The following is a 21,762-nucleotide window of genomic DNA, read 5'->3' on the forward strand; positions in this document are numbered from 1 at the left end:
TCATTAAGTATCAAAATGAGTGAAGACGACGCAGTGCTCAGACAGTAAACTAATATATACACAACAACATAGAACAAGGCAGTGAACAGATTCCAAGGTTGTATATGACTTTATGTCAAACAAACGTAAGCAGAGATCCTGTCTTTTCATATATGGTATCTCCTGCTAAACCGTAACATGTTTTGAAAGCAACATTGGGAGGAGATGTCGATGATTTGACCCGTAGTTAGTCTTTGGGTTTCATCAGGACAAAAGTTCTCAGACTTAAAGCTCCCTAGAAACTATGGAATCTTGTGAGCTTTGAAAAGGCATCCTTTAAGCAATACGTGAAAGAATTCTTCGAAACTGTCTACAATGTATATAAGGCTGCTAGGTTAGTCGGACAGATCCGGTGGGGTAAACAAATTATTGAGGAGAAATACACATTAGTATTGTGTGGAGAAATTGGTCACACCTACACATACTGGAGTACTCTTAGACAAAGCAAACAATGCAAAATAGGCCTCTCGTTCCTTAGATTGTCCCATAGAGGTAAATGAATTACTCAGAAAAACCATACCTTTGCATTGTGTCACTCTACCAACCTGATTGCAGCTGCCATGGGTTGTCAGCCAGAACCTGAACCTTGATTTTTTATTTGAAATTTATAAAGCGCAGCAATCACCCTAAGGCATCAAGGCGCTGAAGAACAGCCGTCTGGAAAGAAAAAGACAATAAATCCACCCCAGATAGAAAGCTAGACAGAAAAAAGCCATGTATTAAGAGCCTTTCTGAATGGTAGAAGAAGGGGGATGGCTCTTAAGTCAAGGGGAAGGGAATTCCAGTGTTTGTTGCGGCCACAGAGAATGCTCTGTTGCCCCATTTCCTCTTTTTAGTTCTCGGTACCACCAGCCTTTGTTGGAACGATGATCGGAGAGGTCTGCTGGGGGAGTGCCAACTAAACATAGTTTTTAATCTTGAAGGGTAAGGGAGATAAAGTGACTTGTGTATCATGCTGAGTGACTTAAAGCGAATGCGTTTATTGATGGGGAGCCAGTGCAGGGATTCTAATCCCTTCCCAGCAGATTGTCTTTTGGGAATGTCCAGAACAAGTCTAGCCAATGTATTCTGCACCATCTGGAGTTTATTCTGCGTGTTCTTATTGGCGTCAAGGTACAGCGAGTTGCAGTTGTCGAGTCTGGACATTACCAAGGTAAGAGCTACCTGTATACATGCTGGCTGTTGGATGAAGGAGAAGATTTTATTGAGCATCCGTATAATCCAGGTACACACGGAGATGGTGCGATTCATTTGGACATTAAAGTTAAGTTCAGTGTCCATCAGAATTCCAAGATTCTTAGTCTTCTTGCCCGGGACAGGACAGCATCTAAGGACTGGGGCCAGCACTTGCTATTGCACTTTGATGTCCCTGATCCGAATATCAAAACGTCTGTCTTATTCCCATTAAGCTTCAAGACGTTACCAGACATCCATTTTGCCACTTTAGTCATGCAACCGAGAATATTTTCTGATATTGAACCTGAGCCCTTGGGGGTTGACACCATAATCTGCGTGTCGTCTGCATATGACACTACCTCCAAACAAGGAGCGGATCACAGTCGCTAGAGGTGCCACATAAAGAGTGAAAAGTGTGGGGCTCAGTGATGAGCCCTGCGGCACTCCACAGGGTAGAACAAAGGAATCAGAGTGAAATTGCTGTCATTTCACCCTTTGAGATCTTCCTGTCAAAAATGAGGACAGGAGGGCTCGTGCTTGATGAGAGTTGCCAAGACTCTGAAGTCTGTTCAGCAGCAGTATAGGTGAGATGGTGTTAAAGGGGAGAGGAGTTGGTCTAACGGCTAGGGCGGTCGACCTTGAAGCTGGGGAACTGGGTTCGAGTCTCGGCAAGGACGCTGAACATCCTGTGATTCTGGGCAAATCACTTAATCTCCCTGTGCCTAACAAAAAATGAATGTGTCCTCATGTAATGCAACTGGTGCTATGTAAAGCGCTCTGATACCCGATTCGGGTCAAGTTCGCGCTATATAAAACTCTGTAAAATAAAGAACATAAAACTAAATAAATAAATGCTGCTGACAGATCTAGGAGTATCAGCACCACACCCTGTCCTTCATCCACAGTATGCCTGATGTAAACAGTGGCAAATGTTAAGGCAGTTTCCGTCCCATGGTTTTTCCTGAATCCGAACTGGGAGTCATTAAGCCACAATTGCTGTTCAGCAATTTCCATCAGCTGGATGTTGAGATGCAGCTCCAAAATCTTTGAGGGAACTGGAATCAGGGATATGGGATGATAGTTCTTATTAGATATTTTTTTTAAGAGAGGCCTAATAATGGCTTGCTTCCAGCTGCGAGGTTAGGATCCAGATAGGATCACATTATTCATGAGTTTACAGAGAGGCTGTGCCATAATGTTAGCTGCCAAATGGAGAACTGCTGGTGGGCAAGAATCTGGGGGTTATCCTGCATGGGTTCTCAACAGAAATTGTGCAACCAATAGGGGCAAAAGATTAGAAAATGTTGAGAAACCTCTGGTCTTGATGATGGGACCAGATGGCACCCCGTGGGGGTGCCCCCTGGATACCGATGAGTGACTTGACAGCCTGGAGTTAGGATCAAAACCTATATAGATATCTATGATTTTAGAATGTAAAAAAGATGGTAGCTGATAACAGAAAGTTTGTGAAGTCTCTGGTTCTGCTCTGGCTTGAGAAGTCGAGAGCTGTTGTACTAACAAATAGATCTTTTGTGGAAGATGAATTTTCAATTTTATTCTTACAGTATTTGCATTTTCTTCCACCAATGCAAGCTTTTATTTCTTGATACTTATTTTATATGGCACTCTTAATTGCTCATCTAGGGTTTTTCTCCAGGCCTGCTCAGAACGACGGCAGGCTTGTTTAAGCAACCTGAGTCTATCATTGAACCAGGAAGCCGAAGGGAGCTGTTTTTTGAGGGAATGTGTCATTAGAGGGGCCAGTATATTAGCTGTAGATTCGAGCCATGTCGCAAAGGCCTCTGCCCCATTATTGGGATCCTCTTGAATTATGTAGGGAATATTATTTAGAGTATTCGCTAGGGTCTCTGCTGCGACCCCTTTCCAATTTCTAGATTTGTCCAGAGGGTGAGGAGTTCTGAACTTACTAACGATAGATGGAAGTGAGGGATCAAAAGAAACTGCGCTATGGTCGGTCCAAAAGATAGGAATAGTTTTTTGATAAGTAATTCTTATATCATTGGTAAAGATTCCATCCAGCGTGTGTCCCGCCTTGTGAGTTGGAGCAGTTACTAGTTGATGCAGACCAAGACTAGAGAACATCTCTAATAGAGCACTAGAATCTTGGTTATCCATCTCTTCTAGATGAAAATTATAGTCACCCAGAGTGGTTAGCCAGTTCTCCACTATAAAAGGATCTAGTAGCAGTTTAAGTTCCTGAAGGAACGGCAGTCTTGGACCTGGGTGTCTGTAGATCAGCAGCCCCCCAAATGAGGAGTCGGCTGAAAGAATACGTTTAAAATGAGTGGCTTCACAGGATTGGGGGTTGAGTCCTGAATCTATCAGGCATTTAAACTGTGATTTGAAGACAATCGCCAGCCCCCCCATGCGTCCCACCCTGTCTGCCCCCTGAATAGAGTAGTTATCCAGAATAGCATCAATTAGGTCGGGTCCTGAGGCTGTATTAGCCCACATTTCAGTAATAAAGACCCAATCGGGTTCAACCTCCGCTGGAAAAATAGCGAACTCCACTTTATGTTTAATAAGGGAGCAAGCATTTAGAAGTAGACCCCATGCCTCTCCATTTTTCCGGTGCTAGAAGTGCCCGGGTGCTTATTAAATTTGTCAGCCCCGTATGTCCTAGATGTCCTAGAGGGATTTAAGCAAAGGGGAATAAAGTAGCCACAAGAAGTGCAAGTATATTGTGAATATTCATTCCCAATCTCAGAGGGGAAGATAGCACTTAAACAATAACTCTCACCGTTTCTCATCTTTAATAAGGCTTCAGTAGTGTAGGAGAGAGTTTTGGATTGATCTGTCTTCAAACAGCCAGAGTCCTGTGCGCCGGGCACCATCCGGACACAGATGGGCTTGCCTTTGGCACACCAGTGTCGCACCCGCTGAGTACGTCTGCGTACACATGTGAATTAAATAGCGGTGCTAGTGAGAACACTACACAGCTGTCTGCCCACTGGTCCCTCCTTCCTGGCAAACCGGAACTGTGTACTATAGTGGAGTCTGCCTACCTCTGCAAAAATCGAGCAGGAAATGCTCACAGCGGAAGGGGGAGGCAGCACCACTCAAGGCAGAAGCACCAGTAGCCACAATGTCAAAGAGCATATAAGTTTAAAAGTTTAAAAACAAGCAGACCTAAAAGCATCTTAACAAAGAGCCCCGATGTACCGGACGACAGTCTACTCGCGCATCTGCGTACACATGCGAATTAAATAGCGGTGCTAGTGAGAATACTAGACCGTTGCCTACCCACTGGTCCCTCCTTCCCGGTAAACCGGAAGTGTGTACTATAGTGGAGTCTGCCTCCCTATGCAACAATCGATCAGGAAATGCTTGCAGCGGAACGGGGAGGCAGCACTACTCAAGGCAGAAGCACCAGTAGCCACAATGTCACATAGCAGATAAGTTTAAAAGTTTAAAAACAAGCAGATCTAAAAGTATCTTAACGAAGAGCCCCGATGTTCCGGATGTATCGGATGGTGGGGTCTACTGATGAATGTCTAACTGCTGGAGAGGCTCCTCCCCGATGTGTCTGCATGGCAAACAACACAAATAATATATGGTGAAGACGGTAGACTGACAGGTAAGACCTACTCTTACCTAGGGTGCATGAATGACTGACTTTAGGGCTACCTAGATGCCCTGGAAAAAGCCTAAGACTGTCCTTTGAGTGATTCAAATGAGGCCGAAACATGTTGGCAATTATAGTTTGATGTGATGCTTGAGACAGAAGCTCTCAGTAGCACCCTCACATTTTAATCCAATCAAGTGTACTCTATAATAATAGAAATCTTTAGGTTTACACTTAGGCTGTTTTAGGATTAACTGGACCCCACAGACGACCTGGACAGTGGTCTGATGATCCCCCTCCCCAATGAGGTTGAGACCACTGTATTGATATCTTGTTAACAGTGGGTGAGGCCTTTCCGAACAATATCTTCATGCTCATGGTAACTATCCTGTAGCGCAGAAGTGTACCTTTATCCCTGATAAAATGCAGTGAGATAATTCCTTCCATATCAGTTGTGTGATATATGTTGTTATAGAGAATGTGTGGCAGGTAGACCTTTAGCTCTTTCTTGTTGTGACTCCAACAATGAAACTTGACCTTGCATTACCACTTCAGCATGTGAGTTTCCCCAGTACACATCTCCATATGCAAGTTTGCCCAATTTTTACCACCAGTGGGTAAGCTTCTCAAGTTAAATTTGTGACTGTACACTGCCACGTTTACAACGTCTTGGCTTCTCTCAAACGTTGTGCCTCAGTCCTTTCTGTAGGCGGCCACTTTTATAGGGTCAGATTACTTCTAATGTGTGATTAATAGCAAGTCTGACAAATATCCCACGTTATGGAGATGTGGTGTAATCTCCTGGCCTCTGGTAAAGACCAAGACAACCGAATATTTTGGTCCGAGGGCAGACAAAAGCAACAGTTTTTTACAAGGCCTATTCTCAGAAAGTCTTTCTAAAAGTGCTGAAAAATTACAAAATCTGGCTCCACTTGTATGTGCTCACATGTTAAAAAAATAGTATAGTAATGAGTTTTGAACAGGTACATTGAAATACAGGACTTTTGACCCATTTCAGATTCTTACCATGTAGTTCAAAGTCTGTGAGAGATGGGTTCAGGGCATCAATGTCGTTGCTGAGTTCTCCTTCCATTAAAGTGTCCTGCATTATCCGTTCTGAAGAGAGCTCTGGTAACATCTTCATTCTGTGTCTGGGAGGGGAGTGAGCAGGGATCGGGGATTCCTGAGGACTGCTGTGCTGCATTCGGATGTCATCTTGGTGATCCGGAGCTGGGAAGTGGGTCTGAGGAATGCCAAGAGATTGTTTTATTGTAGTACCCAAAATCAGTTAAAAGGCATGGAGCAAGAATGTGAAGCAGGAATATTCGTCACCTACCGAGTGGGTCCTCCTGAGCTGCTGGTCATCTTTCTGGGCACCAGTCACAAGCATGGGCTGTGAAGATTCTGGATCAGCAGAAGTCGGCTCACAAAGTGACTGTGTCTCCAAGGACATCTGCAGAGTACCTGAAGGGCTGACTGGAGCTCTCATCTTCTCAATCTTGTTTCCAATCAACCTGTCAAGCTCTTCTGAAAAGATGCATACAACTGTTTCTAACAAAGTAATTATCATTAATTGAATTCAAAATATATGGAGTAATAAAGGTGCACATCAGTCTTGCGTGTTTCTATATCAGCTGTTCTAGCACACCCATCTAATGCCTTGGTAGCTGGGAAGTGTTAGACAACCGTTTATTTCTTTGAACAAAAACTAAAGTGTAAGAGAATTAAGGCAGATTTTATTTTATTTATTTCGTATTATAATTTCTCCTGGCGACAGGACTATTCGCGCCCGGTCTGTTTTTCAGGAGTAGTGTCCACAACGTGGTGCATTTGCAGAGTCCCTCAAGCATCATCCCACCCATCGAAGGACATGATAAATCCACTGCCTTCCATTTAACCCTCTCTGAGCGTGCTAGTGCTACATAAGTCTCAGACACTGAACTGTGATTTCCATCGGAGAATGCAGAGTGCATATATGTAACTGCCTTGTCATTTCCAAAGGGACAGTATAAAGGGGCAGGTTTTTTTCTGAAATACGGGCATCGTCCTTTTCTCACCTGGCTTTGCCATGCTCTTCCGGACTGCCACGGGGTCTTTCCGTTTCCACTTCTGAAGCTCCTCCTGCATCTTATCGATTTTGGCCGGGTTGAGGGCCCATAGGCAGCCCTTGCGAGAGGAACTGCCAGACTTGTTCTCCACTTTCTCAAAACACTTGTTCAGAGACAGGTTGTGGCGCACAGAGTTCTTCCAGCCATCTGGAGCTGTCTGCAGAAGCAAAAGGGAATAATCAATGAACGTCTATCATACGCCGCTCTCAGACTGGGAGTTGAACGCCGCTCATCACGTTGCCTGTGCATAGATCGTCCAATCTACATTTTGTTTGGACAAAAGAAGGGAGCACAAACAAGCATTTGCAATGCAACAGGTCTCGCTTTAGAGTAATTGGCGTTGAAATTACAATCTTGCTAAATGGTTTTGTTTGGAGTGTACTGAATGTATTTCACAGGTAAGTAGTGGTATGTATGTGTGTGTAGTAAGTATGTGGATGTATAACATGTTGCAGCTAGTGATGGTGGCAATATGAGTAGGTAGCAGTAGTGTGCAGTGTTTGAGTATTACAATGAATAGTTGCTGGGTTGGTGAAAGCATATCTAGCATTAGCAAGGATAGTAATAATGTGAATGACAGCTGTGTTAGAGTACCAGTTGTAGTATTGTGTAGTGGTGTAACAAGTAGTTATGTGTTTGTGTATAGCAGTATATAGTGTAGTGTATGTTTTTGTGTGTTGTAGGCATGAGGTGTTTGTATATTAACAGATGCAGAACAATTGTTGGTATTTTAATATTGTTTTATTAGACTTTTTTTAATGTGGCGCACAAACAATTTGCAGCTCCTGTCCTCGCACCATGGCACCTGTCAGTGCATCACTATCCGAAGAGAACCACTTCAGAGTTGTACACGGACTAAAAGGTGCCCCCTTGAAAAACCTAATATGAAAAATACACTAAAAATAAATAACCTACAAAATTGCCTCTGACACCAGATGCTTGTTACTTAAAGACACTGTACATTTGCGAGAAAATACACTAACATGGGTAGTATTTCCACACGGGTGAAATTTTGTGGCAGTTGTCTTAGCAATAACCGCAACAAGGTTATATCATGTGTGGCCACTGGCACAACTTTGTTATTTGTTTCCTAAAACACATTGAGCTCATTAGGCGAAGCAAAAGTAGCATCGCCCATACCACTGGATGGTAGACTACTAAGGTCAAAATATGACACACTCTTGAGAAGTCTTACAGATGCATTGGTCCCTAGATGGTGTATAATACAAGAATCATGTTGGCCCTGAGGAGGATATAATTACCCAGATCTCCTTTCTGTTTCACTTCATCATTTAAACGGTAGACAGAAATAAAGTTAATAGGCCTACCCTAACACAATTTTAGTAATCATTTTTCATGCGAAAACACAAGAGGTAAGGCAACCCACTGCTGATAAGAATTGGGTTAAATTCAATTTAGGGTTGTGTTAGCTAATGTAGGTGGCAAAATCAGCACTAATGTAGGTAGCTAGTAATAATAAGAGGACAGGCGTAATAACTGCTCATATCGTCCATGCTTCATATCCTCAGTATTGAAAGTCTGTTCTAGTTACCCTTTAATTGGTCCATAAGGTTTTTAAGGAATTGCGCAACAAGAGGCCTTTTCATGGTTTGTGCACATATGGCCTTGATTAGTTAGTTACGTGAGGGCAATCCTTATATATAAAACTCGTTTTAAATTGTTCTCTAGTTTTGTCAATAGGAAGGCAGTGACTGTGCATTGCAAGGTATCCTTTACTATTATTTTAGGGACAGTGAGGAAAAGTGTTCTTCTCATTGGCATCATTTGTACCGGGACTCCATTGCTTTTTCATTGCCATCTCGTGTCAAACACTTCCAAACGACCCACCTGGTCGTTTCTGCTGATACCTGAGGAAATTCTAACTGACACGACAAAAACCATCTTGCAGCCTGCACTTCTGCCCAGGAACTGTCACACACCCAACACAAACTTTGCAGTTTACCAGAAAGCCACGAGACACTCACACCCTGTGTAAATGATTTGTTTTCCATCTCCTGCTCCCAGCATGGTAAACATCCTTGACACCGTGATCAGGTTATCTGGACAATGGTCTGACTGCTGGGCCTTGATCAGGGTGAATAAACAATGACCTGAAAGAACGGCCTTTGATCAAGCTGAGTGAACAATGGCCTGAAAGACTGAGCCTTGATCAAGCCGAGTGAACAGTGATTTGTGTTCCAAGCCTTGACCAGGTCACCATCTACAAACGTCGTCTGGATCTGGTTATCAACTGCAAACACTGCCCTGATTGAACAATGAACTAACAGCCAAAAGACCAGAATGAAAATGTATAAAAGGCTTGTAAGCTGCGGAGTAAAGCAGCAGCCTCCTCTGTCTTGTTTCTGACGAGCTTGGGACTCTGTTCCATAGCCCAGGCTATTTGAATAAATCTGGGTTCCTCCTGCAGACGAAGGGTCCTGTGTCTCCTTTTATACGTATGAAGGGTATGAAAGGCTTGGGCGGTTCCCCCGCCGCCGAGACCCAGTAAGTGGTTTAATCCGGTTCTTCAACAGGGAAGTACCTCTGGAAGGATCCAGCATGAAGGCCTAAGGTGAAATGAGTTTCACCTTTTCATTAGAGGTAGGAGTAATCTTTTTATAATCGATGTGCAATTGCACTTGCAGCAATCATGGCATACATATTTTGTTCTATGCATACTCAGAGGCTTCAATTGAACCGCCTTAAGGTATTTGCTTCTTTGGCTCAGGTACCTTGGCAATTGGGTTGAGACATTGAGAATCACATCATGGACCAGCCTGCAGTATTTTAGTCTCACCTTGGCTGTTTGGATATATCCTTCCAACTTCTTTGGATAGTTTGAGGCACTATTTTACATGTGGAAAGTACAGTATTATTGAACATTTTTTTCCACCTCCCTTAGGGTGTGTAAGGCACTATTTTACATATGGAAAGTACAGTGCTATCAAACATTCAGCTGTTTATCTCATCCAAGCACAATAGATTATTCGTGCTGTAGTTGCCAGTGGACATTACACAAAAGGGGGTTTTACCCATGCAGTCACAGGGACCTGGGCGCTATGTGGTACATGAAAAACAGGGGGTCCCCGCAAGAGGAAGAATAACAAAGAGAAATTTGTGAAAGTTGAGAATACTTCCAAATGAATATTACGAAAACTTATTCACAGTATTGCAATTTATTAACAAAACTGGACTCATCAAAATAATGACATATGTTCGGTAGTCAATCAGCAAACTTAAGAAGCCCCGAGGAGGGGAGAGGAAGGAAGGGAAAGGGGGTGCTCATTAGAAGAAATTACAGAAAAAAGTGATAGTCATATTGAGTCAGACCAATCACAAAAATGACATTGGCAATACAATATTTCAAATGTAACATCCAAAATTGGAGGACAAAATAGATGCTTATTATGGAAAAGACATTCTCCGGTGTTAACCACATCAATGGTAATGTCAGGGACTTGAAACCGGATGTCCGAGAGTAACAAGCCGTCGACGTTTCGACCCCTGTATTGTAGGTCAAGTTAATTCCTTAAATGGGGTCTTCATCAGGACAGACGGGGTGAAGTAGGGGGGGCTCCAAAATCTGGAAATTTAGAGAGGGGGAGGGAGGAGTTAAACATTTAAAAGAGGGGTGTACATAGGTATCATAACAAATTTAAAGACGTTGTGAAACGGCATCAAAGTGTAAATACACACATTTACCATGAGCAGCAGGCTACAAAGCGCTCTGCTGTAGGAACTGAGGTATCCCACTCAATCGTAGAGGAATATCCACCGCGAAACCCAAAATCGCGAACTACAGAGGAATTAAACACAGAAGAGAGGAATCAGTAATGGGATAGTGGGGGAAAAAACATCCCAGTGAGTCGTGACCATTTGGTGTTAACTCCAGTATCAAGTAGAGAGGGGGGCCACCTGGCCGATGGAACCAGGTAGTATCCTGAAGAATAGAATTTGGGTCTGGAAATGACATGATGTGGACCCAAATAAGGTCAGCCATGAACAAGTAGTGATATAGTACGGAACCATGTACTATCCAAATAACATCTATCATGACCCTTATAAGTCTCCGTCCGCCTATACTCATCCTCTTTCTTCCCTGCTGCAGCCGAAGATAAGTGCAGGACTTTGGTCCTCTTTTTTTTTTTTATTGTTAAATTTATAATGTGGTGTCACTAGCCATAGGTTATAAATTGTATTGTGTGCTGCGATTTGCCTTTCAGTAGCGGCTGCAAGAACACTCTGTTACTGCTTCACTGCCGCTCATTATAATTTCTTGACAGCGGCTCTGCTTCGGTCCTCTGAACGCAAGAGGGCATGCGTCTTCATGCCGTGCCTGATCTCAGCGATCACTTCTCTCCCTGGAGCGTGGATCTGAAAATGCTTTCAGCAATTTTCCCAGTGCCTCACCCAAGCGTTTTCTGACCGCATGTGATCTACCCAGGCTCATGGCATGCCAACATAAACTGCTGGATGACAGGTCTTTTAACTAAGATCTTAGACATGGTTGAAGATGCAAAAACATCGGGGCCCTCATCTTCCCGATGTACTCTCCGGTTGGGCCCGACTGGCAGTTATATTTTTGGGCAATGCAAACTGCGTCATCTCTTCTGAGATGCACTGATCACATCTGATCAAGATGGATTTTAAGTTGGGGGACTTAGCGACCTCTGAGACGGGGCAAGTAGCACATGGCAGGCTCTTTGGTGAATCTTTCTTTAAGGAGTACTCACTTGGCAAAACACAATCATCGATTAAGAGCATCTTTATCCCCCCTGGGTTTTCACTGGAGCCGGCCGTGGCAGGGGGCATTTGGCTCGCTGCCAGCAATCACAGGCCCCTGGTAGAAGTGAGCCCTCAAGAAGAGGGCAATGGCCGGACCCTGCGTGCTTCGGGAGATCCTCTGTGTCTTGCTTCGGGTAAGCAAGACACAGAGGATCCAGAGGTGGCTCCAACAGAGATGGTTCCTCCGCCAACACACACAGTGAGTTTTCAATGATTTCTCACAAGCAGTTGGGCAGGCTGGCATGTTTCATATCTGTGGAGGACTCTTAGCGCAGATGCTTGGGTTCTGCAGGCCATGCAGGGATCCATAAGGATTTCTATGGCACCCTTTCCAACCTTTCCCACCTCGGTCTATCAACTTCTCAGGAAGGGAGGCAACCGTTATCCAGGTGGAGATTCAAGAGCTTCAGTCCAAAGAAGCCATATCCTTGTCCAGCCCCTACCCTCAGCAACTTGTCCATCGTGGAGAAGCAAGATGGCGGCAATGCCCAGTGATAAATCTCCGGCAATACAACAAGTAGCTGGTTTACCTCCACTTCGAAATGGAAGATATTCATATCCTGTGAGACCTTCTCTTATCCCATTATTGGCTGGTGCATATGGATTTAAAGGATGCATCCCTAATTACCCCGATATTCCCACCTCATCATCTGTTTCTACAATTACATGGGGGGTTGAGACCTTTGAGTTCACTTCCCTGTCCGTAGGCCTCTCCTCTGCTCCATAGTGCTACATCAAGGAGCTCAAGCCGGTGGTCGAATATCTACTGGCTTCCAGGATCTGCACAATAGTGTACCTGGATGATATACTTATCATGGACCAATGCCATCAGGCTCTGAACAGGCACCTGCAGAACGCAGTGGATTTCCTCCAGTCCCTCAGATGTATTATAAATAGCGAGAAGTCTGCTCATATCCCATCCCTATCTCTGGTCTTCCTGGAGTTTCTGATCAACTCAGTGGAATGGCCCTTGAGCCGTCTGTTCTAGAAAACAAAAACAATATTGTGCAGGTCCTTGATAAAGCCCTCAACTTCACTCCGGGAGGTAGTGTACTTGCCTCCTCCATCAAGGCCATTTTTCAAGGTCCCCTTCACTTCCAAGCTCTGCAATGCCTGAAGGCATCAGACCTGCACCCGGACCTCAAATATTCCCAACACACTCCTCTCTTGGACGAAGCCAGAGAAGAGTTGCAGTTGTAGCTCTGGAGCGGCTGCATAATATTCAGGTCACAACCAAACCTGGTGATAGAGTCCGACGCCAGTGGCTCGGTCTGGGGGTCACGTTGTGGAGAGTTCACCATCGGCGGCATCTAGTCCGACTCAGAGAAAACCCTGCACATCAACTGCCTGGAATGGATGACCGGATAGATGCTGGACGAGAGAATGCGTCTTTTGCTCAGTACTTCTAAAGATGGACAGTGTGGCAGCAGTCTGCTACATCAACCATCTAGGGGCACGAGCTCCAGAGCTTTGCTGGACCTGGTGAAGAGTTTCTGGGAGTACTGCTTCAATCTCTACATGTCTGTGGTGGCAGAGCATCCCCCAGGCTCTGCCAACCAAGTAGTGGATTGGCAGTCTTGCCATCTCAAGAATACATGCCTGTGGAAATTTGTTTCAGAAGCATTTCAGGTCTTATCAGACCGGTGGGTTTCTTTTACAATAGATATCTTTGCGTCCCAGCTGGATCATCAGCTTCCACAGTACTTTAGTTGTAGACCGGATCTCGATGCAACAGCGACCAATGCTTTTCTCCAAGACTGGCCCAGGGAGATGAGCTATGCCTTCTAACCATTAGTGATGGTAATGAGACTCATGGCGCAGACTCAGAGGCAACCGGCGAACCTGGTGGTAGTAACCCTGATTTGGAAGTTGTAAATCTGTTTCCGGTTCTTCTGGAACTTTCTTGGGATTTTTCAATCTATCTACCCCAAGATCCATATCTTCTCAAGGATCTCTGTGAGAATCCCCACCCGTTGATGGTCAACTGGTCCCGCCCTCTTCTGGCGTGAAGGATTACAGGGCACGCTGGCAAATCCAAGGACTTTCGCTCAGTGCTGCAAATCTCCTCTCCGGAACCTGGGCAGGGAATATGGTTAAACAATACTGCTTAGCTTAGTCTCGGTGGTTGAGTTGGTATCAGCAACTGAGTCTGGATCCCTTGGGGTCGGATGTGGTCCTCATCCTGAACTTCCTGGCCTTGTTGGCGGCAGAAGGATTGGCCTGTAGGTCAGTCAATACTTTTTGATCTGTGATTTGCACTGGCCATGCCTATGTGGGGGCTGTCCGGTTGGCGAGCATCCATTGGTTCAGAAAGTTCTAAGAACCGATGAACTTTGGCCCCAGGGGGAGAGGCAGTGCTTATTGCTGTTTGCAAATCACATAGGGTAGTCTAATCCCCAGTCATTTTACGGTGGATTCGATGGGCCATGCAAGAGGCAGGTATTGACACAAATGTGTTTGGAGCTAATTCCACCAGAGTGCATATGGCGTCGAAAGCATTTGCCCTGGGAGCGTCGTTAGAGGATATTATGAATGCTGCAGACTAGTCTTCAGATTCAATTTTTAAGAGGTGTCCTATCAAACCAACTCCCTCTATTGCAACTCTGGTGGTAGACAAGTTTTAAACTGACATAATCCTCTCCTTGGGGTCGTGACATAGAATGAAAAATGTCCTAGCAATCGTAAAAGAAAGTTTAAATTCTATTAAGGACACAGAGGCAAGGCTTAGCCCACCCTCTGCTCAATGATCTTCGCTCTCCCAGTGATGCAGAGTTTCCATCAAAGGTGTAAATAATGTGTCTCTATCAATTTGCATGCCTGCTATGTAGACCTAGTTTAACTATATTCAGAGTTGCTAGCCCTTTAAATGTTTCTGGGCTATTATACTCTGCAAAGCGGCTCTCCGAAATATAACAAACTATGAAAGAAGCAAGAAAGCCTCACATGGCGGACGGAGGTCATCCCTAGAAGTGACAATGATCAATGAGTAAAGGGTGTTACCTAAGCAGTGAAAAAAGTATACAGATTACTCTGTAAAAAAGGCATAGAAAACTATATAACCCTATTGAACTATGATACTGCACGTTCATAATGAGGTTAATAATGATTAGTTTACTGGTATAAAGAGCGATACTTGATAAGCACAACTGTTCCCTCAAGTACGATAAAACAGGCTTGCTCATGTTGGTGGTAGAATGAAGGTAAATGGGATTGCACTGCTTCGCGTCCCCCATGGGCAGGTGACAAGCAAATTTGTATTTGGTTGTTGCTTAATAAAGGTAAGAGCAGTAAATCTGTAGACATTTTGGGCCCTGCTTAGGAAGTTGCTTCTTGTGTAGGTGGGAAAGGGTGTAGAACACACAACTTTGTAAATTTCAAACAGATACATTGGGTAGAGACATTGTCAATAAATAGATGGAGACTTAGGAATAATGTACTGAACATGAGCATACAGTCTTAATAAAACTTAGCAAACGAGTACGTTGACCGAGATGAGTAAAACAGCCCCATGTTTAGAAAAGTTCTGTGTTTAAATAGTACCACAAATAAAAGCTTGGTGCAGTCATACTATGACAGAAGTGCATAGGCCAATTACAAGAAATGCACTTTCTGGAAACTGATCCCAAGCCGCTCCGGAGTAAGTGGGGTCAACATAGATACTATACAGCATATACCTCGTTTGAACAAGAGGGGACCATACTGACTTGTGAAACAGTGCACTATAAACATTAAGCAGTAGTAAGGGATTCAGAAGGGGAATCCATTGCGGTGGCAGGGACTTTGTTTGATTACCTAATTATTGGAATAAATGTATAGGGTCCCACACTAGCTCCCATGATACATTCAGTAAGATTGACTTCACTACCAGGACAGAGCTGTAGTAGCCGCTGTGAAAAATCAGAAGGGTAATCTCAGACTGTCCTCAAAGGAAATACTGGAGGTCTTTACAATTTACTATAGAGAGCTATACACTGTACTTAACGACTTTAGTTAGGGAACTGCTTGAGAACTACCTATATGATATAGCTATTACATGGCTGAAAACAGACAATAGGATACCACTCAACGAACCATTGACAGTAGAAAAGATTATGACAATAAATCGATAATATAGCAGGAAAACACCTGGTTCTGATAGTCTAACTACAGAGTTTGATAAAGCCTATGGGGAATTATTAGTGCCACAATTTTTGAAGCTATATAAGGGGGCTTTGGTATTGCAGTAATTACCAAAATCAACCGGTGAAGTGATTACGTTTACACCCTCAGTCAACCAAATCATACAGGTCACCTTCACTTTCAAATCTGGACCGTAAAATCCTGACTAAGGTGATAGCGAACTGCCTTACCCCAGTAATTGAAGGGTTAGGTTTACCTGATCAGACAGGGTCCATTCACTAGATTCAACATCAAATACATCCACAACGGCAGCGTATTGGATTAGTTTAGGTGCTGAAAAGAATTTGACTCACTTAAGTGATCCTTTTTGTTACTGGTTCTGGAGCCTATGGGTTTAGGAGCATATATCCATAGATTAATTAAGCTGGCTTATGCTTGCCCCACATCTAAGAGTACAGTTGAATAACATATATTCCGATTCCATTAGGTTGAAGAGCTTTTAAGGAAAATGACAAAATGTTACCGTTACATTTTATATAAGGGACAAATTGTTACGGTTTTAGTTAACTAACTAAAACAATAAACATTTATTTACCATTTACCATTAGGTTCAAGAGGGGTACTAGACAGGTGTGTCCCCCATCCCCACTTTTATTTTTGCCATTGCATTTGAAACCATTGGTATGTAAAATCAGGCAACACCATGCTGACAGAGGTATTTTCTTCCTTAATGGAAAAGTAATACATTACATGTATATAGATGATGTTATGAAGTTCATAAAATATCCAGAGGTCAATCTGACCATGGGGCTTGAAGAGGTAATCCCATTTGGAGTATTCTCTGGAATAAAAGTGAACTGGGGTAAGTCTAAAATATACTCTTTAATAGAGGCTACTCAGCCCATTGTATCAGTAAGATATTTGGCAATGAAGGTCCATAGAGACAAAGACAGTGTCATTAAGAGATAGCAATTGGTCAGTAAGGAAACTACAGACACAAATAATGAGATGGAATACTGAAAATGCTAGTCATGGCAAACCTTTTATATTTATTCATAAATAGTCTGATTCCCCCTACACAGCAGTTCATCTGTGAGCGAAGAGTGGAGTTCGAGAGGCTGGATAACTGATTCAGTTGAGGTGGGAAATTGTAATGCAGTCACCAGCCAGGTGTTACCTAGCAGTGGCTTATTGAGATACTATTATCGTATTGCTCAGGCATTCTTTGTTGTCTATTGGTACTTGCTACAACCACCTCAAAACTCATGTGGTGGTTGAGTCGGAGGCTTTAGAGAAGGGTACTCTAAAGACGTAGCAAAACCAAAGGGGATGATGGACGAAGTGTTGAACAATGCAAGCACTCACCCTCCAGTCAACTGATCTAGGTTTAATCCATCATAGGTCCAGGGAAGACATGGCTTGGCAGTTTGGGCTGGACTGTTCCCATGAGTCACAGGGTGAGACTGATTTGCATATGGCTATGGCTGAACTGGGGTACCTGAGGGAGCTAATGAATGATTTTTGGTCTAACTTTAGTAGTAGTAAAGTTAGACTTTTCGTTTAAGTTAGATTTTTGGGCTAAACTTAGACCAAAAGTCTAACTTTACTATTCGTAAATGCCCTTTATGAATACCGAAAGTCGTAAAGTTAGACTTTTGTCTCAGATTACTTCTATGAATCGGGCCCTGTGTTTTTAGACCAAACACAGATAAGCCATCAATATACTTTAAACCCCCTGCAGACAGTAGTCTGGATTCTAATCATACCAGTACAAAGATCATATCATTTGTTACCTCATCAAAACGTAAATTCATGTAGACTACAAATGGAGAAAAATTTGAAGATGTCAACTCTCATCCATATTTAGGCCTCTGTTTTACAAAAAGGGGCTCAGTAAAAGCAGACTCACAAAATATTGACTCAAATATATATGCCATGTAGTATGGTTTTAAGCAGTCAGCCAGAAACATGCCAGGCCCATCATTAATCGCTCTTCTACAGGTGATAAGTGCACATTTTCTACTGTCTTTCATATGACTCTGAAGAATTTTCCCTAAAACATGGCAATTGGTTGAAAACAGCAAAATACAGTCTCTTGAGAAAACCGTTTCATGTTCCCATGGCAGCCCCTCAGCAGCAAATTCCACTAGAGTTTACCTACCTTCTCAACCAAATCCTCACCCAGAAGGCCTCTCTTCTATGCTACTGGTTTACATTAAGAGTAGTTAAACCCAGGTCCTTAAAATACCGTCTGAAAAAAGATTTGGATTTATGGTACTAACCATCGCTATGGAACACAGCTTCAGTCCTAGCTCTACAAGACCTAAATATGTGCAGGATCGAGGACATCCCTACTTCAAAAGAATATAAAAAAACTGAAAGTTGATATCAGATGCCAAAGGCCTTGAAACCCTCAGTGCAAGAACATTCAGTTCAACCATCCTATCAACCAAGTGGCTTCGTATCTAAAAGCTCCAATCTCTTAGGAGCTAAAGATCAAATACTTAAGACTGCGGGTCGGCATTTTTTACATTGGGGAAATTTGCCAAAAATTGAAACACAAGAGGAAATAGGCTACCTGCTGTTTTTGCAGTTACAAATGTGACTCATTGGCACACGTTTATGTTGCTTCTCTGCTTTAATATCAAGTGTAAAAAACGATTGTGCCCACATTGACGTAGGCTGGAGATTTGTACTTGGCAAGATGCTGTACTGTCCTGCTTTAACAGTACTGCTGGCCAACTGATCTCTGGCTTTATTAGAATGATGACTCTGACAATCTCCAACTCAAGGGATTTCAGAGAATTTTAACAGTACCAATTTTCAACTGGTCTGATAATTAACTATAGGGCACATGAATCAATGTAGGGAATTGCAAATCTGTAATAGCGATTATTAAGGAATCACTATTAGGGAGTCACAATTACCTATGCATGTAGGTTTCATTAAAAAAATTGTGATTCCTAAATATTCCTTAATAGCTAATCACAAATTGCGATTTACTATTAAGGAATACCTTCCCATTCATTTCTAAAGGCCTAAAGGCCTTTAGGCCCATAAATGAATGGGAAGACATTCGCAATTTGCGAGTGCCATATAGGTACTCGCAAATTGCTAATGCAATTTCAAGGGGGATAGGGGGCCAATAGGCCACTCTTATGCACCCCAAAACAGGTAAGTGTGCACATGTGGCACACAAACATGCCCTAAGGGCATGTGTGTGTGCGCCACATGGCACTTAGAAAAATGCAAAAAAGAGCATTTTTCTAAGAATTTGCAATTTACCACCAACTTGAAGTTGGTGGTAAATTGCGATTCCTTAATGCAGGGTCCCAATTTTTTCATGCTTCCTGTATTGCATTTAGGGAATTTCAAATTGCGATTCCCCAAATGCATTCACAAAATAGGTAATCGCATAAATTGTGATTCCTTTTTTTGCGAGTCGCTTTGTGCTTGATACATCCCAAATGGCAAAATACCGGTTGCAAAGAGGGCGATTCTGCGAATCGGCCCGTTTGCGACCGGTATTTTGCTTGCTGCATGTGCCCCTAAATTATTTAAATCATGACTACTATGAGTTTTAATAGTGTGGAAGGCATTTTAATAAGCAATAGGTGTATATATATTTTCTACTAAGAAAATGTGGTTGTATAGTGAATAGTTTTAATTAGCTATCAATAACGCTTTGAATTTGAGTTATTGCAATCACTTCGATGAACTTTCAGTGCTGCACCACTGTACTGTGTGTTGCATCCTGGCAAACTGGTGGTCGGGCTCCGGCTACTTTTCTCGCAAAGGCTGTGTTTCCCTTCCATGTGGGGGCAATCTCTGACACTTCCTGTGTTTTTCTCTCTGCCGTATCATTCTAAGGAAGAGATGAGGCTGCAGCTGTTGTATCCTAAAGGGATAATTAACTTTTACATAGATAGGACTCAGGAAACTGTTAAGTTTACCAGTGGGGTGTCTCAATGTATTGATCTGTGTATTGAGTTGGGCCACACGCTGGCTAGGATGGAGATCCCTTACGACCTATGGGTTCTCTTCATCAGAGGCCAGGTCACTACTACGGCTTTGGTTAGAGGCTTTGCTATGTTAGATATCTGCTGGACTGCTACATGGACATCTGTCCACCCTTTCACCAAGCTTTACTACCTTGACTCGCAGGTCCTCAGGGAGGGCAATTTTGCCTCTTCATTCCTGAAGGACATCCTGGGGTAACGTCCACTCCTCAGACCCTATGTCTTTTCTTTTCAATGTACATCTTTGGTATTGATTCACAAGTTGAGGAATTTGTGGTTTGAAGTCTCCATAAGTAAAAGATACTTACCTTTGTTAATGCTATTTGTGGTGGATAATCTGTATAACAGCAGATTCCTTATGGCTCACCCTCCTCCCCTTTCAGGGGAGTGTACTTTTCATGTTATAAAAGCCCCAAGTTAGAGTTAGCTCAAAGTTGATCTTCCCTTGTCAGTCACTCCAAGTCATAATGCACAGAAAACAAATGAAATGGGCCCTTTGTTTCTGAAGATAGATGCCACCTTTGCCATAAACCTCACAGCCTTCGAAATGCAGACTTGGCTGTTGGTCTGAGATTAGCTGTGATGTAGCACAGTTTAGAGGATACAGGGCAAATTAAGTCGCTGGAAGAGAAGAGGCTGCACCATTTGAATCCCAAAGAGACCATAAGCTTCCTTTCTCACAACGGCTGTTTTGCCCTTCCATGAGGAGCAATCTCTCACACTCTCTGTGTTTTTCTGCTGTACCCTTCTAAGGAAAGAGGAGAGGCTGCACCTCTTGTATCCCAAAGGGATAATTAACTTTTGCATTAACAGGACTCAGGAAACTGTTGTGTTTACCAGTGGGGTGTCTCAATGTATTGATCTGTGTATTGAGTTGGGCCACACGCTGGCTAGGATGGAGATCCCTTACGACCTATGGGTTCTCTTCATCAGAGGCCAGGTCACTACTACGGCTTTGGTTAGAGGCTTTGCTATGTTAGATATCTGCTGGACTGCTACATGGACATCTGTCCACCCTTTCACCAAGCTTTACTGCCTTGACTCGCAGGTCCTCAGGGAGGGCAACTTTGCCTCTTCATTACTGAAGGACATCCTGGGGTAACGTCCACTCCTCAGACCCTATGTCTTTTCTTTTCAATGTGCAGCTTTGGTATTGATTCACAAGTTGAGGAATTTGTGGTTTGAAGTCTCCATAAGTAAAATATACTTACCTTTGTTAATGCTATTTCTGGTGGATAATCTGTTTAACAGCAGATTCCTTATGGCTCACCCTCCTCCCCTTTCAGGGGAGTGTACTTTTCATGTTATAAAAGTCCCAAGTAAGAGTTAGCTCACAGTTGATCTTCCCTTGTCAGTCGCTCCAAGTCAGAATGCACAGAAAACAATGATGCTAAACAGACACATGCATGCAGGAGTGGCGCCTCTGTCTCATCCAATCCAGAGGCCATGCTGAGGGGACAAGGTGTGATGGCAGTGTGTGTGGCTCTCAGAAGATATTGCAAGTATCCAGATCCAATTGTATATGTTCTTCTATGACTGTGGTGACTATTTTATGACAACATATTAATTAAAGATGGTATTTGCATATGTTCTTGTAAATATCCTAGTGCTTAGAAGTAATTTTACAATATAAGATGATTTATAAAAAAACACACACCACAGGGCAAATATTATAGATATATTATATAATGATAATGTTGAGGATCTTATCCTTATGACCTTAAAATCCAATTATCTGTGTGACGTCTTTGGTGAATAGTTGTGCCTCAAGAATATCTTTAGGCAAGCAATATCTTAGAAGAAAAAAGAGTTTGTAAAAGTGTATCTATTTCAGGAGGTCATTTATTCACCTTTCCACTAGTTTCCCACAGGTGGAGGCGGAGGTGAATGACAGAATCATTACCAGTCCAGGATGGGGATCTAGTGGATT

At 43.1% G+C, this 21,762-nt stretch overlaps 1 protein-coding gene across 3 annotated transcripts in view; it reads right to left on the bottom strand.

Moving 5' to 3' along the window:
* FOXN1 (forkhead box N1) overlaps positions 1-21,762 on the bottom strand; it is a 530,094-nt gene that overhangs the window by 80,292 nt on the left and 428,040 nt on the right. For 2 of the 3 annotated variants that reach the window (XM_086955164.1, XM_086955165.1), the window contains 3 exons: positions 6,859-7,066; positions 6,138-6,325; positions 5,828-6,044 (listed from right to left, as the gene is read on the bottom strand). In XM_086955164.1, the coding sequence (XP_086811290.1) occupies positions 5,828-6,044; positions 6,138-6,325; positions 6,859-7,066 (613 nt within the window). Of the gene's footprint in view, positions 1-5,827; positions 6,045-6,137; positions 6,329-6,858; positions 7,067-21,762 lie in introns of all 3 variants that reach the window. The other variant, XM_086955163.1, reaches the window with a different exon arrangement.

The sequence above is a fragment of the Lissotriton vulgaris genome, chromosome 2_1 (genome assembly GCF_964263255.1).
Source record: "Lissotriton vulgaris chromosome 2_1, aLisVul1.2, whole genome shotgun sequence".
Classification (NCBI taxonomy): Eukaryota; Metazoa; Chordata; class Amphibia; order Caudata; family Salamandridae; genus Lissotriton; species Lissotriton vulgaris.